The following is a 12,058-nucleotide window of genomic DNA, read 5'->3' as shown; positions in this document are numbered from 1 at the left end:
ATCGCGATAATTTGTCCTTTTCCAGTTGCAATGATTGACAGCGAAACTATAATGTACTCAAACATGGTACATCTATTACCCTCCTCACTTTATGTGGTTGAATCACTGCTGCTATCTTGTGCAGAAATAATGCAGCTATGTTTCCCCCCAGGGTGTTTTTAAGATAATGACAAGTCATTAGGGAATATTCCTGGAGTGAGGAAAGTCCCTGTCAACTTCTCTACCATCTTAAACCATTCAAGCATGTTGAACAGCTCGGACAGACATTTACATAATGTAAGAAAAACAATCTTACAAACAGGAGCCAAAGTGTTAAAAAGGTTTGTGGAAGTATCAGTTTAAATCAAAGTGTTTACAGAGGGCATTTGTAAAAACAAGCTCGCACCCCTGTTGGATGAGATTTGAGATCCTTTAAGTTAAGTACAGATAAGAGCCCATTACAAATGTCAGCTCAGTTAGAGAACTTGAGTATTACCAGTAAAATAAAAGTATCGCTTGTTTAAAAAAAGTCTTCATTTATATATTTTAATATCATTTTGATAACCATTTGTCATTTAACTGTTGAACTGGATCTAAGAGGATAGGTTTATTATCTGATTTGTTTGGTTAATTAATCTACTGAGGTTTATATATTTTTATTTTCTGCTTGTTAAAATTCAATGAAACATATCAAAACAATGGTCCAAAAAACCTCTGAATTATTTTATTTGCAGTATTATTCATTTTACCAGAACATCTGAATTCCCACATTTTGAGAGACTGACTGATGTTATTGCATGAAAAATTCAACAACTTATCAGGATACCAATAAAAAAATTAATAAAAAGATTCAGCTTTGATTTCACTTTCTGTGAAGTTCTATCAACAGTTATGATCAGGTTTTTATAAGAGTCTTTTTAAACACCTCTAGATGTAATTCCTTAACTTGGGAGAACCCTGTCATATTGGAGGAGAAAAACAAAGTACTCAAGAACAATAAATCTACTTAAAAATGGTACCTGGAGAGCATTTTTCATTACACTATTGACAAATATGACAGTCAAGGCAACATGTAAAGATTATTTTATTTAAATTAGCCCCAAAAAGGACATATTAATGGAATCAAGGAGTTGAAAGAACTTATAACAGATCTTTAGAAACCAGACAAATGGCCACTCTGTTATTGATGGCGGTGTTACTTCTTTGGTGTGAGGATCAATTCCAGTTGGGTCTAAAGAGGAAAACAAAATAAGAATATTAACATCATAACCACATCCACTACAGGAACAAGTGCAGGGGGAAGATATATTTCTGTGGTATGAAGCCTTGAAACGTCACCTTGAGCTGCAGGTTGGTTCTCTTGAGGAACTGGATCTCTTCCACGAGCTTCTTTTCTTCGATCTGTCGCCTTTCAGTTTCTCGTTTTTCAATGGCATCACGTTGAGACTTGAGTTCGTTCAGTTGCTTCTTCAGCTCCAGTTTCTCATCGTCAAGATCAGTAATCTAGGTGTTTGAAGTTTATTAAAATGCAGGATCAGTGATGTGAAGACCAAACATTATTTTAAAGGAATGCTGCCCTCTGCTGGATACTAAACCAAATAGCATTCGATAGTTATTCCTTCAGTGGCAAATACTGTATATTCTCTATCGATGGATGCCAATATTGGCAAACATTCCACATTTGTATGCTATCTATTGAAAGTGGAAATGTCCTTACTTTTTTCTCCATGTCAACCTTTGACTCTGACTGAAGGGCTTTCCTCATACCGAAGGCCACACTGCTTTCATTCAGAGTCTGGTAGGCAGGAATAGTCATTTGAATCTCATCTCTGACCCGCGAGAGCAGCAGGCCCCTCTCAGCACACCTGATGGTCACCTGTCTGATGAGCTCATCTTAAAGAAACAGAAAATGAGTAAATGCAACAGTAACATATTTGAGGAGTAAAATGTGCTTTCAGAGGTATACAAAACGCTTCAGAAGAAAGCTGTATGGCAATGAAATTTAAGCCAAGTGTACACAAAAAAACTGGTTCAAATTCTTGTTCTTTGATCCTCAATCCTTGTGAACACAATCGCCTCAGTGATCACAAATTTCAGAGCCTCCTCCTCACCAAAGCACTGAGAATAGAGCTCCCTGCGGACAGGGCAGATTCCTGTCTGTCTGGCCTGCCTTTGTTGCAGCTTTGTGTCCAGCAGCTCCTCTAGGTGAATAACATCTGTTCTTGTAGGAGGTGCACTGGACACTTGCTGCACCCACAGCTGGGTTCCTTCAGTCCATTCCCTGCAATAACAGAAGGTTAGATAAACTGAGTGGATTGAACTTAATGAATGACACATCGTAGATGGATTCAACTGTACCTGGGTGGAAGGATGGCGTTTAGGATCTCCTCATCTTCCTGCTTGTTGGTGTCAGTAGAGGTGGGCTTTGGTTTTGGAGGTGTTGGAACAGGGGTAGACTGCTCCCCCATCTGCTGTGGACTCACTTTTAAAGGGCGGCCCTGTTGTGAAAAGTATTTCATGTAACACAATGAATCAACTTTCTTTGCCTGAAATACATGACACAGTATATTCATCATCATTTCATAACTTTAAAAAGCTTCGGGGATTGAAAGATGTTGGTAAAAAACATAGAAACAGCAGCAGCCGTTATAGCAGGAATATCTGTACGGTCAAAACTATTTTCACCATCATGTCTAACTTTGACCACTAAACGTCGGTTAAACTCGGCTGGTGTTTTCTGTCAGTGCTTTTCCTGCTCAAAACTGGATTGTCGTATTTGAGCAGAGATTCAGCTGGTGGATTCATCTTTTTGAATCTGACAATTTGAACAAAATAAAATCAGAAACTCCTTTGGTTTGTGATTCAGCTGCAGGGACATCGCTGCTGTTTCGAAGGATGCTATTCTTGCTCACTTTTTGTGTTGTCATAGCAACAGCGTCCCTCTTCAGTTTGACAGTCTGGACTCAGTGGTTAGATTAATATTTAGTAAGTGGTTTTGTATCTTTTTTTTTTTTGTCAATGTGCCACACATGCATGAAGCTTGTCAGCTCATTTTTCGAGTATTATGTTGCATCATTTATTTTTTTGGTATAATAATGTTATTTTTTAAAAAGCACTTCAAAAGACGACAGCTAATGGCAATACGAATGTTCGCTTTTTTATGATTATATAGCCTATAATTATATAGTTTAACATTCTTAAACGTTTGTTAAAACATTTTTTTTTAATTTGTTCTCAAGTAACCGAGAAGGAACACAACAGTAAAGCAGAGTTGCCAGGTCCGCTTGTTATAAGCGACTTTGGGCTTGTTTTTCTGTAAAGCGTTTTGGGGTTTTTGAGCTTGTTTTGGGCTTGTTTTGCTCCCTGTATGAACCTCTACTGATTCTCTCCCAACTCTCCACAATAAAGCAAAAAACTATCGCGATAGTTTGTCCTTTTCCAGGATCCGTCCACGACCCCGTTTCTTTGGTTAGCCCGCCTGCCCGATCTGGTGACCTCTCTTTTAAACTATGTGGTAGGTTAGGTCACCTGTTTGGCTTCATTTTATTTATTTGAGGAGGCAAGTCGCTTGTTTTGTTTCCATAGAGCTGGTTGCTTGTTTCTCTCGTGAGATCTGGCATCACTGTCTCCCACCGTCTCCTGAAAAAGCTCCTTCAGAAGATTCATTCATCTCTGCTGCTCCAAAGACAGAAAGATACAGGAGGTCTTTCTTAGATAAGACTCGCAGATTCCCTCAATTCTTTTAAATCCCTTCTTAAAACGTACTTTTACAGACTTGCTTTTATGTGATGTCATCTTCTTAATGTCTTTTACTATTTTCATCTTCTTTTACTTCTTACTGTTCTTTTATTTATGCTCTTATCTTAACTCCTCTTATGTTTTAACTTGGTAATTTCTTATCTTACTTACTTTGTCTATTTATGTTTCATATTTATATTTACTTTTTATTTTTATTAATATTATAGTTTTGGGTTTTCTGATCCTTTATTCACTTGTTTCTTTTCCTGCTCTTACCTTCTTATTGCTGTTCTCTTTTGATTTACTTTTATCTCTTTTAGTTTCTTACATCTTTTTAAATCTTTGGTCCTCTTGGTCTCAGCTCGTGTTGTTGGGTTCTTGTGTTTCCTGGGTTCTTGTGATGGTTCTTGTGATGGTCAGGTTCTATATATCTGTTGGGTATCGTGCACTTTGGGTTCTTTTCTGTTGAATTGTATTTAATTGTTTTTAGTATTTTACATTTGTTTGTTCTTGTTGTTGTTTATGTTCTTCTGTGTTTGCTTTAGTTTGTTCTTGTTTTTGCTGTTTGTCAAAGCACTTTGTAAACCTGTGTTTTTAAAAGGTGTTATAGAAATAAAGTTATTATTATTACCAACCTCGATCAGGCTGTTTAATGCTTCCACCCGTACCAAACCCTCAGACACTGAACTACACTACAAACATTTAGCAAATAGAATATGTAATGACAATTTTCCAATTTTTTCCTTTGCTCCATTTATTGTCATTAATACTCAGGTAGAGGTGAAGTCTGACTCAGATGCAAACAATGAATTTCCAGCCATTATTAAAGTTGAGTTGAAGGTTTATTGAAGTGACTTGATGGAGATATGAGAACAAAAAACAAACCATTTCCAGTGAAGCGTAGCCAGCAGAATGAATGAACTGTAGTTTGTCTGAGTGCTGGTCTGGTGAGAACTGTTTGTGCTCCCCCTACCTGTGCCTTCCCTTTCCTGTCACCTGTGCTACTATATCTACACGCCCCTGTGCATTCAGTGTCCCTAGTGGAAAATAATATGTTCAGATAAATCTAATTATAAAACATGCCCACGATAAACACAAAATGGCTCCTACAGAATAGAATGGAATAAAATTACTTTATTGATCCCAAACTGGGAAATTGTGGCGTTACAGCAGCAGGTTATCTAAACACACAATATGAGTAAAAAACACAATGTTAGCAAAATTAAACACAATATAATATTAAATACAAAGTAAATAAGCACTAAAAATATAAAAACTAAGAATGAGAATATATACAACCAGGATTTAATTAAGCATTACTAGTCAAAAATAGGAAGATTAGATATGGACGATTAAATGTAAATGTGTATGTCATGTAAAATGTGCAAAAACAGAACAAAAAGTTACATAGGCAAGAAAAAACGTCCTTTAAGAGGCAGGAACCTCGAGCAGAACCTCGTGTTGAACAGCCAACTATTATCACCATTACCAGTGTTACCCTGCTACTCTTGCACTCACCTGATTTTCACATCTATCCATCTGATGAAAACTACATACATGCAGTGCACAGATATTCCACCAGGGGGCAGAAGACATGCACCAGATGAGGTTTTACAACATTTAATAACTTCATATTTTGTGGTTCATTTGAATGAACCAATGAATCAATTGGGTGTCTTGCCCAAGGACACATCATGTAGCTGCAGGAGCTGGGGATCGAACCCCAAACCTTCCAATTGAGAGACTCTACCGCTGAGCCACAGCCGCCTCTCACTTGTCCTTTTCCTTGGACTGTCTGTCTACAGATAAACCAAATGAAGACGAAGCAATCGTTGTTAAAGAGCATTAGTTTTATTTTCCACAGGTTACTTCAGAAACAGGTAATTATGTACAAAATCTGGAATGTTGAATAAATGCATATCAATCATCTTCATCGTCATCGTCATCTCAATGCGGCCGTTTCCAGAGAAACCTTAGAAAGAATAGCTATACATTTAAACGGACGCCTCTGCATTGCAATTTATTGCTGGTTTTACAATCGCAAGTCACTAATGCTGTTATTTTAATTTCTCTCTCAAATGTCTTCTTTTTTTTTTTTCCTTTTTTTTTTTTTTTTTTAGAGTATTTACAATTTGATTAGTAAGGTCTAAAAACCACAGAAGAAGAATGCTAAATAAATAAGAACAGTACGGGCGCGCAGCAAGAAGCAGACCGATGTGAATGAAGAAATTGTGGAAAAATGTTTTTTTATCTCCCAAGATTGTCTACGATGTCAGACTGCAGGTCCCCCCCCCCCTCCCTCTGACCCCTTCCCCCTCTGCCCGCCCCCCCATGAGTATAAATAAAGTGACCACGACCCCAGAAACATTTAAACCCTACTTTTTTTTTTTTTTAAAAGGCGGACAGAAATCACAGACAAAATTAAAAAAACACAAGCAACAATTCATGTGTGAAAAACACTCCAATGTTCAGTGTGACATTTTAAATCTTTTTTTTACGCTGAATGCTTTTTACCGATTTTAAAAACTACAGCTTGATTTAAAAAAGAAACAGACATTGTTTTAATTTGAAGGGACATCTTTAGGACATCTTTTCTGTAAATATTCGAAAACATGAGGCTCTACTTTACAAGATGTCAGTGTTTAAAATGACAAACAACTTTTAGGGTGAAAGAACTCCAATAAAACCGAATAATCTTTTTTTGTTTTCACATTTTAGTCCTTACATCGTTCCCTATAATGTTTTGAATTTGGACTGCAGTACCCATTTTAAACACTAGGTGTCAGAGTTGCATACTGCTCCTTTAATGAGAGCGACATGAAACCTGTTTCTGATTTAAATAAAGCTTCTCACAGTTTCTCTCAATCAATGTTTGATCATAATGTTGTCAAACATTGAGTAGAAACGTTTGAGCCTGTTGATGCATTAAACAAACCGGAAACATCCGGCCATAGTCTTCATCTCTTTCTGTTTCTATGAGTCATGTAGACCCTGAAACCTGTAAAGTAAAGCCCTTCATTTTCAATATTTTCGATCACTATGAGATTTCATTTTGAGCACAACCATGGCTCCTCTCAGTGTGACATCAGGGATCAGTACAGTACAATCCGCTGTAGAGACATTAAGGGGAACGCCGAGTCAAGATAAAAAGCCTTTGACATATCATCCCAATAATTTAGTGGTCACAGATGTGCAGGTTTTGAATTCATCAGTGTGTGAAATGTATCATTTCCGTTTTTATTTTGTGGAAATACGTCCTCACTGAAAAAATATTTACAAAGTGGATGAAAAGTTCCCGGTGACATTTTGTCTAAATGTTGTAAATCTTTCTCTGGCTTTTGAGCAAAGTGTGCAGGCCCGATCTTCTCCCTCAGTCTGCTGATTTTGCACATGTTCGTTTAACTACCTCCTCTTTTCTAACATCTCGTCTTCTCACATTTTGTCGATGAACGTCAGGAACGCTCTGAGATGTCGTTTATGTTTTGGGGTTTTTTGTTGCTCGGATGATCGGTCTGGATTTACAGAAATCAAAGCAACAAAGAGAAGACGTCCTCGGAGTGTGTGTGTGTGTGTGTGTGTGTGGGGGGGGGGTGGGAGTGACACACAGACATTCACTTTTTACACAATGCAGAGATCTTTTTGTCTTTTTTAGCACTACCATATATAGTGATATATCTCCTGTGTTAATTCATTACAAAAAAAGATTCTTTTCACATTATAAAAATCATGTAAAATCACCAGGGATTACTAAAAGCTTGTGTGTGTTGTTTTTAAAAACGTGATCCGATGAGGCTGTGGATATTGCTTTGAAGCCGTTACGCTGCTGGACGATGGTGATTATGTGAGTATTGCTTGGGCTCCGGGGTGAACGCTCCCCCCCCCCCCCTTTGTTTTTGTTTTTCTCAAACAGTTCAAGGTCTTATGGCACTTTAACAACTCGCTTCTCCCGACTCGCCTCTCTGTACAGCAAAGAGAGAGAATTTAAAAAAAAACAAAGAAACAAGTGATGGATAGTGATGAGTAAAAAACAAAAAAACAAACATGATAAAACTTAAAGACATTAAAAAAGGCAAACGGTGGTCTTCTCCCATGTGAGAAATCAAAACAGACAGATGTTGAAACCCTCTCTCGCGTCTCATTGGTCGCCCTTTACGATGAAGCCCTTTACAAAATCCAACACGTGTGAATGTTTCATGATCGTGCTCGAGTATCTTTTCTCATGTCGTCTCCCGCCCTCTCGCCCACAGTTTCTAAACTTGCTTTGGTTAGCTAGCGTCACTGCTAAAAACTCTGCTCGTATCTTCCTGCGCTAAAAAAGGAATAACTGGTGACACTTTGGGAAATGTTCGTCTTCGCTTTCCGGAGGAGGAGGAGACGCCGAGACGACTGATCGCTGTGACAGAAGGCTGGAAATCAGACAGTTTGACCTTTTCCTCCAGAGGGTTTTGTGCAGATTTCTTCGTGCTTTGTTGCTAGGTAACCCTCCGGCCTTCTGAAAAGTTAAATCTCCTCGCAGGTAAAACAGATAAATGTTGTCATGACGACCAATCTGTTTGTGAGTGTATTTAAAAAAAAAACAAGACATCAGATTTAATAATGGAGTTCAAGAAGAGCTTGTCGGACCTTTTCGACAGACTTAGCATGAGTTAGCCGGCCGCTAGCGCTCCAATCTCCTCGTCTCTAAAGCAAACAAGAACATTTCCCAAAATATCAAACCTTTGATAAAAAAAAAAAAGAATCTTCTGACTGGCAACAAGTAAGGCTGAGCAAACAGCCGACCCCTCTTCCTGTAAGGATTTCCCCCGACGATCACGCTCTGACTGCGTTTCTCCCCGACGTCCGAGAGGCGGCGAGAGGATTTCTTCTTCTGCGTCCAGACGCGGCGCAGCGAGCGGTCCGGTGAGGTGATATGCTGAGCGGATGCTGTGAGGACAGAAGTGTCTGTGCACTCTGGAGGGGTGATCAGCAGTGAGGGGGGAGGGGGGTGTGTGTGGATGGTTTCCTCTTCTCAGCTTTCTGATTTTGCAAAAAGAGAAAACAAAATAATCTCTCCTCCAAAAGAAAAAAAACCAAACCGCTCCTCCGTCGACATTCGTCTCCACAGGAAAAATCACGTAACATCGTCCTCCCATTATGATCGCGTAGCAGACCAGAAAACGGTTTCAACATCTTAAATAAAAAAAAATAAAAGGCAAATTGTATGACAGAACAGAGGGAGCCCTGCCCCCTAGTGGTCAACTCAGGATCTGCAGAAATAAAAAACCTAATTCATGATCAAGGACTTATGTGATTTGGACTTAAAAAAAAAAAAAGATGATCTGTACAGAGACCACAGTAATTATTTGCTTCAGGTCATATCTTCAGCTTCTTCTGTATAAAAATATAGATACCACAGTGATGGCCTTTTGAGGACTCGTACTTGCAGAGGTTTTGCCGCCGTCGCCGTCTCGCTTCGATCCCACTACATTCAGTGGTTTTCCCCGTTCAATCAAGGCTATAAAGATCCCTCCTATAAATAGTCCTTACAGGTAATCGACAGACCAGTCTCCTCTGTGTATAAAAAATATGAGAGTCAACATCATCTCTCTTCTCGTTGTCCCCGCCCCCTCGACTTCAGAAGTCAGTTTCAAGTCTACGCTTGCATTTCTCTCATGATAGTCAAATCCACAGTGTTCGCAAACGTCTTCAGGAGGGACACCGCGTTCCCGTGATCGATATTCACAAAGCTGTATCCATTCGCCTGAGAGAGAGAGAGAGAGAGACAGAGAGAGAGAGAGAGAGGGAGCGAGATAGAGAGGGAGCGAGATAGAGAGGGAGAGAGAGAGAGATTATTAATTTGTTTGCATGCAGAAAACTGCAACAAACCTTTAACAAATCACAGAATCATATTCTCAGGCTCTCTTCACCCAGAACTTCCACCAGCTATAAGTGTGCATTGTGTGTCCGCTCCGCTCCTTTACAGCTCCCTCATCCGTCAACAACCCGCAGGCTGCATTCTCAGAGCTCAGCACGGAGCAACCCCATTGGACAGCTGGAGTCCCGAGACCCAGGAGTCCATGCGGTAATTACAGATTCATGGACGACAGCCCGAGATAATACGATGTATGTGTTATAAACACAACAACAAAACCGTCAAAACTTGAGTGTTTTATGTTGTTTCAGTGCCTGACTTCCTGTCCTGCTCGATCTTTTCTGTGGTGAATCGATGTGCCGTGCTCCGGTGTTCAGCACAAATAGAGGCCCTGTGGATCTGCTGCAGAGGACTCAGGACTGACTGAGCTGAGACGCAGCGTGAAGGAGCCAGTGGACGCACACACATCAACTAAAGTAAAAACCTATCAGCTGTGCTGCTGTAGGGGAGCAGAGACGCAGCAAACACACATCTGGTGGAATTTAGCCGTCAGACAGGAGCGTACCTGAAGGATTTTATCTCCAGGTTGAAGAATCTTTGATGCAGGTCCCTCAGGTTGAACCCTTGTCACAAAAATACCCTGAAAAAATAAAACAAAGATATTGAATTACTTACACATATTAAAAGCTGAAATATTAGAATATGAGGCACTGAAGCTTCATTATGGATGTATCAGAAGATTAGGTTTGAATTTACATAGTCGTCTGGACGAAAGGGGTTTCCCCGGCCTCCCACTCCTCCTGATATACTGAAACCCAGCTCTGGATTCTTCTCCAATTTCACACGGATCTGAAACACACCCACACACTTTCATTAGTATCGTTTACTCACCGAAATGCAGCGTTTATTACACCATGCTCACATATTTCAAATGAGTCACGAGAAACGAGTCATAGCAGAAGGTAAGGGATCTGAATTCATACAAACATTAAAGGTGACATATCCTCCTCCTCCTCTTCAGTGTAAATAAGTCTCTGAGCTCCTCAAAACATGTGTGTGAAGTTTCTTGTTCTGAATCCACTCTGATCCTGTATTTGATCATGTCTATAAACCCCTCTATTTCAGCCCTGCTCAGAACAGGCTGTTTCTGTGTCTGTACCTTTAAATATGTAAATGAGCTGTGTCTGACCACGCCCCCTCTCTGGAAGGGCTTTGGTGTACTCGGTGCTTTCTCGCTCCATGTCCTATTGTTTATAGTGAGAAGGCAGACTCAGAGGGCAGAACAAACACCTAGCTGTGGGAGTGTCACCCACTTGGGGGAGGGGCTACTGCCCTTTGTGATGTCATGAAGGGAAAATCTCCAAACGGCCTGTTTGAGCACACATTTTCAGAAAATTGGAGCAGGCTAAAGACGGAGAGAGGATGGACTTTTCTCATCATTGGGGGGTTTGTAGACGGACTAGAGACACATGTTAGAGATCTGTGGTGATGGGGTAGACACTAATACCCTCGCTGAACGTTGTAGGTCAACTATGAATCTACCGTTTTAAGTTGTAAAAGTCACATCATGTTGCTTTAAGGCTGGTTATTTGTTAGCCCAGCTCCGTACAGCACATCCCACTCTTATTTAAGTTCACACATCCATTGTTCACCTCTTGCTGCATTGTGTCATGCTGGACGCGAGGAGGCCCCTGGGGCTGATGGGAAACTTTGAGCATCAGATAATCAATGAGCTGCTCTCTGGAAGGGTGGCGAGCCATGGTAGCCTGGCTCATCTGAGGACGAGCGGAGGGGCCCATCTGACCATTCATCAAAGGCACCTGAGAGACAAAAACACAGACATGTTAACCTCTTCAAAGCTTGGCTGAATCAGAGAGAAGTCAAAATGTGATTTAGAAACGCACAACATTTAATACTCAGGTGTGTTTGTATTAAAGGAGCAGTATGTAACTCTGACACCTAGTGTTTAAAATGGGTACTGTAGTCTGAATTCTAAACATTGTAGAGAGCTGTCTCCCCCCCACCTCCTCTCTAGAGTGGATGCTCACTCAGGTCACCATGTGGTGGACTCTGAAGCTTCAGTGTTTATCCAGCTCTGCATGGGTCTGTAAACCTTTCTGTGTTCTAACCTCTCTCCATTTTTCAAAAGCATCTCCAATATTGATCCTAGTTTGAGCACGTTTCTGCTCGTGGAGCTTATTAGAAACATGCAGAGGCTTTTTAGGTCGGGTACAATCACTTCTATCTGAACCACTTCTCTTACCCACTTCCATCACTGCTGATAATTATAATTTCTACTTTATTGATCCTGTGAGGGGAAATTCATTTTTACACTCTGTCTAGTTAACATGCTACACAAACATAGGCCGAAATACACACACATGCACAAACAGGATCCTATGGACATGAACTAATGGAGAGGTCTCAGGGTGAGGGGGCTCACTCCTGAGCTGGTGGGGGGGTTTGGGTGCCTTGCTCAAGGGCACCTCG

General features: G+C 40.3%; 2 protein-coding genes across 5 annotated transcripts in view; both read right to left on the bottom strand.

Annotated features, from left to right (window-relative positions):
* Positions 1-1,097: 1,097 nt before the first annotated feature.
* Positions 1,098-2,784, bottom strand: LOC109998911 (axonemal dynein light intermediate polypeptide 1-like). The gene is made up of 6 exons (XM_065965999.1): positions 2,692-2,784; positions 2,338-2,477; positions 2,091-2,260; positions 1,697-1,872; positions 1,318-1,482; positions 1,098-1,210 (listed from the first exon to the last, which is right to left on the bottom strand). Exons 1-6 carry the CDS (start codon positions 2,782-2,784, stop codon positions 1,175-1,177), a joined length of 780 nt encoding a protein of 259 aa, XP_065822071.1. The 3' UTR covers positions 1,098-1,174.
* Positions 2,785-5,546: 2,762 nt separating this feature from the next.
* erbin (erbb2 interacting protein) overlaps positions 5,547-12,058 on the bottom strand; it is a 70,779-nt gene continuing 64,267 nt past the window's right edge. For all 4 annotated transcript variants that reach the window (XM_020653835.3, XM_065965370.1, XM_020653836.3 and 1 more), the window contains 4 exons: positions 11,221-11,388; positions 10,325-10,417; positions 10,134-10,208; positions 5,547-9,457 (listed from right to left, as the gene is read on the bottom strand). In XM_020653835.3, coding sequence (XP_020509491.2) covers positions 9,350-9,457; positions 10,134-10,208; positions 10,325-10,417; positions 11,221-11,388 — 444 coding nt within the window. In that variant the 3' untranslated portion in view covers positions 5,547-9,349. The remainder of the gene's footprint in view (positions 9,458-10,133; positions 10,209-10,324; positions 10,418-11,220; positions 11,389-12,058) is intronic.

Source organism: Labrus bergylta, chromosome 17, assembly GCF_963930695.1.
Source record: "Labrus bergylta chromosome 17, fLabBer1.1, whole genome shotgun sequence".
Lineage (NCBI taxonomy): Eukaryota > Metazoa > Chordata > Actinopteri > Labriformes > Labridae > Labrus > Labrus bergylta.
Note: the sequence above shows the minus strand (reverse complement) of the source record. Positions and strands in the feature narration are given on the sequence as shown.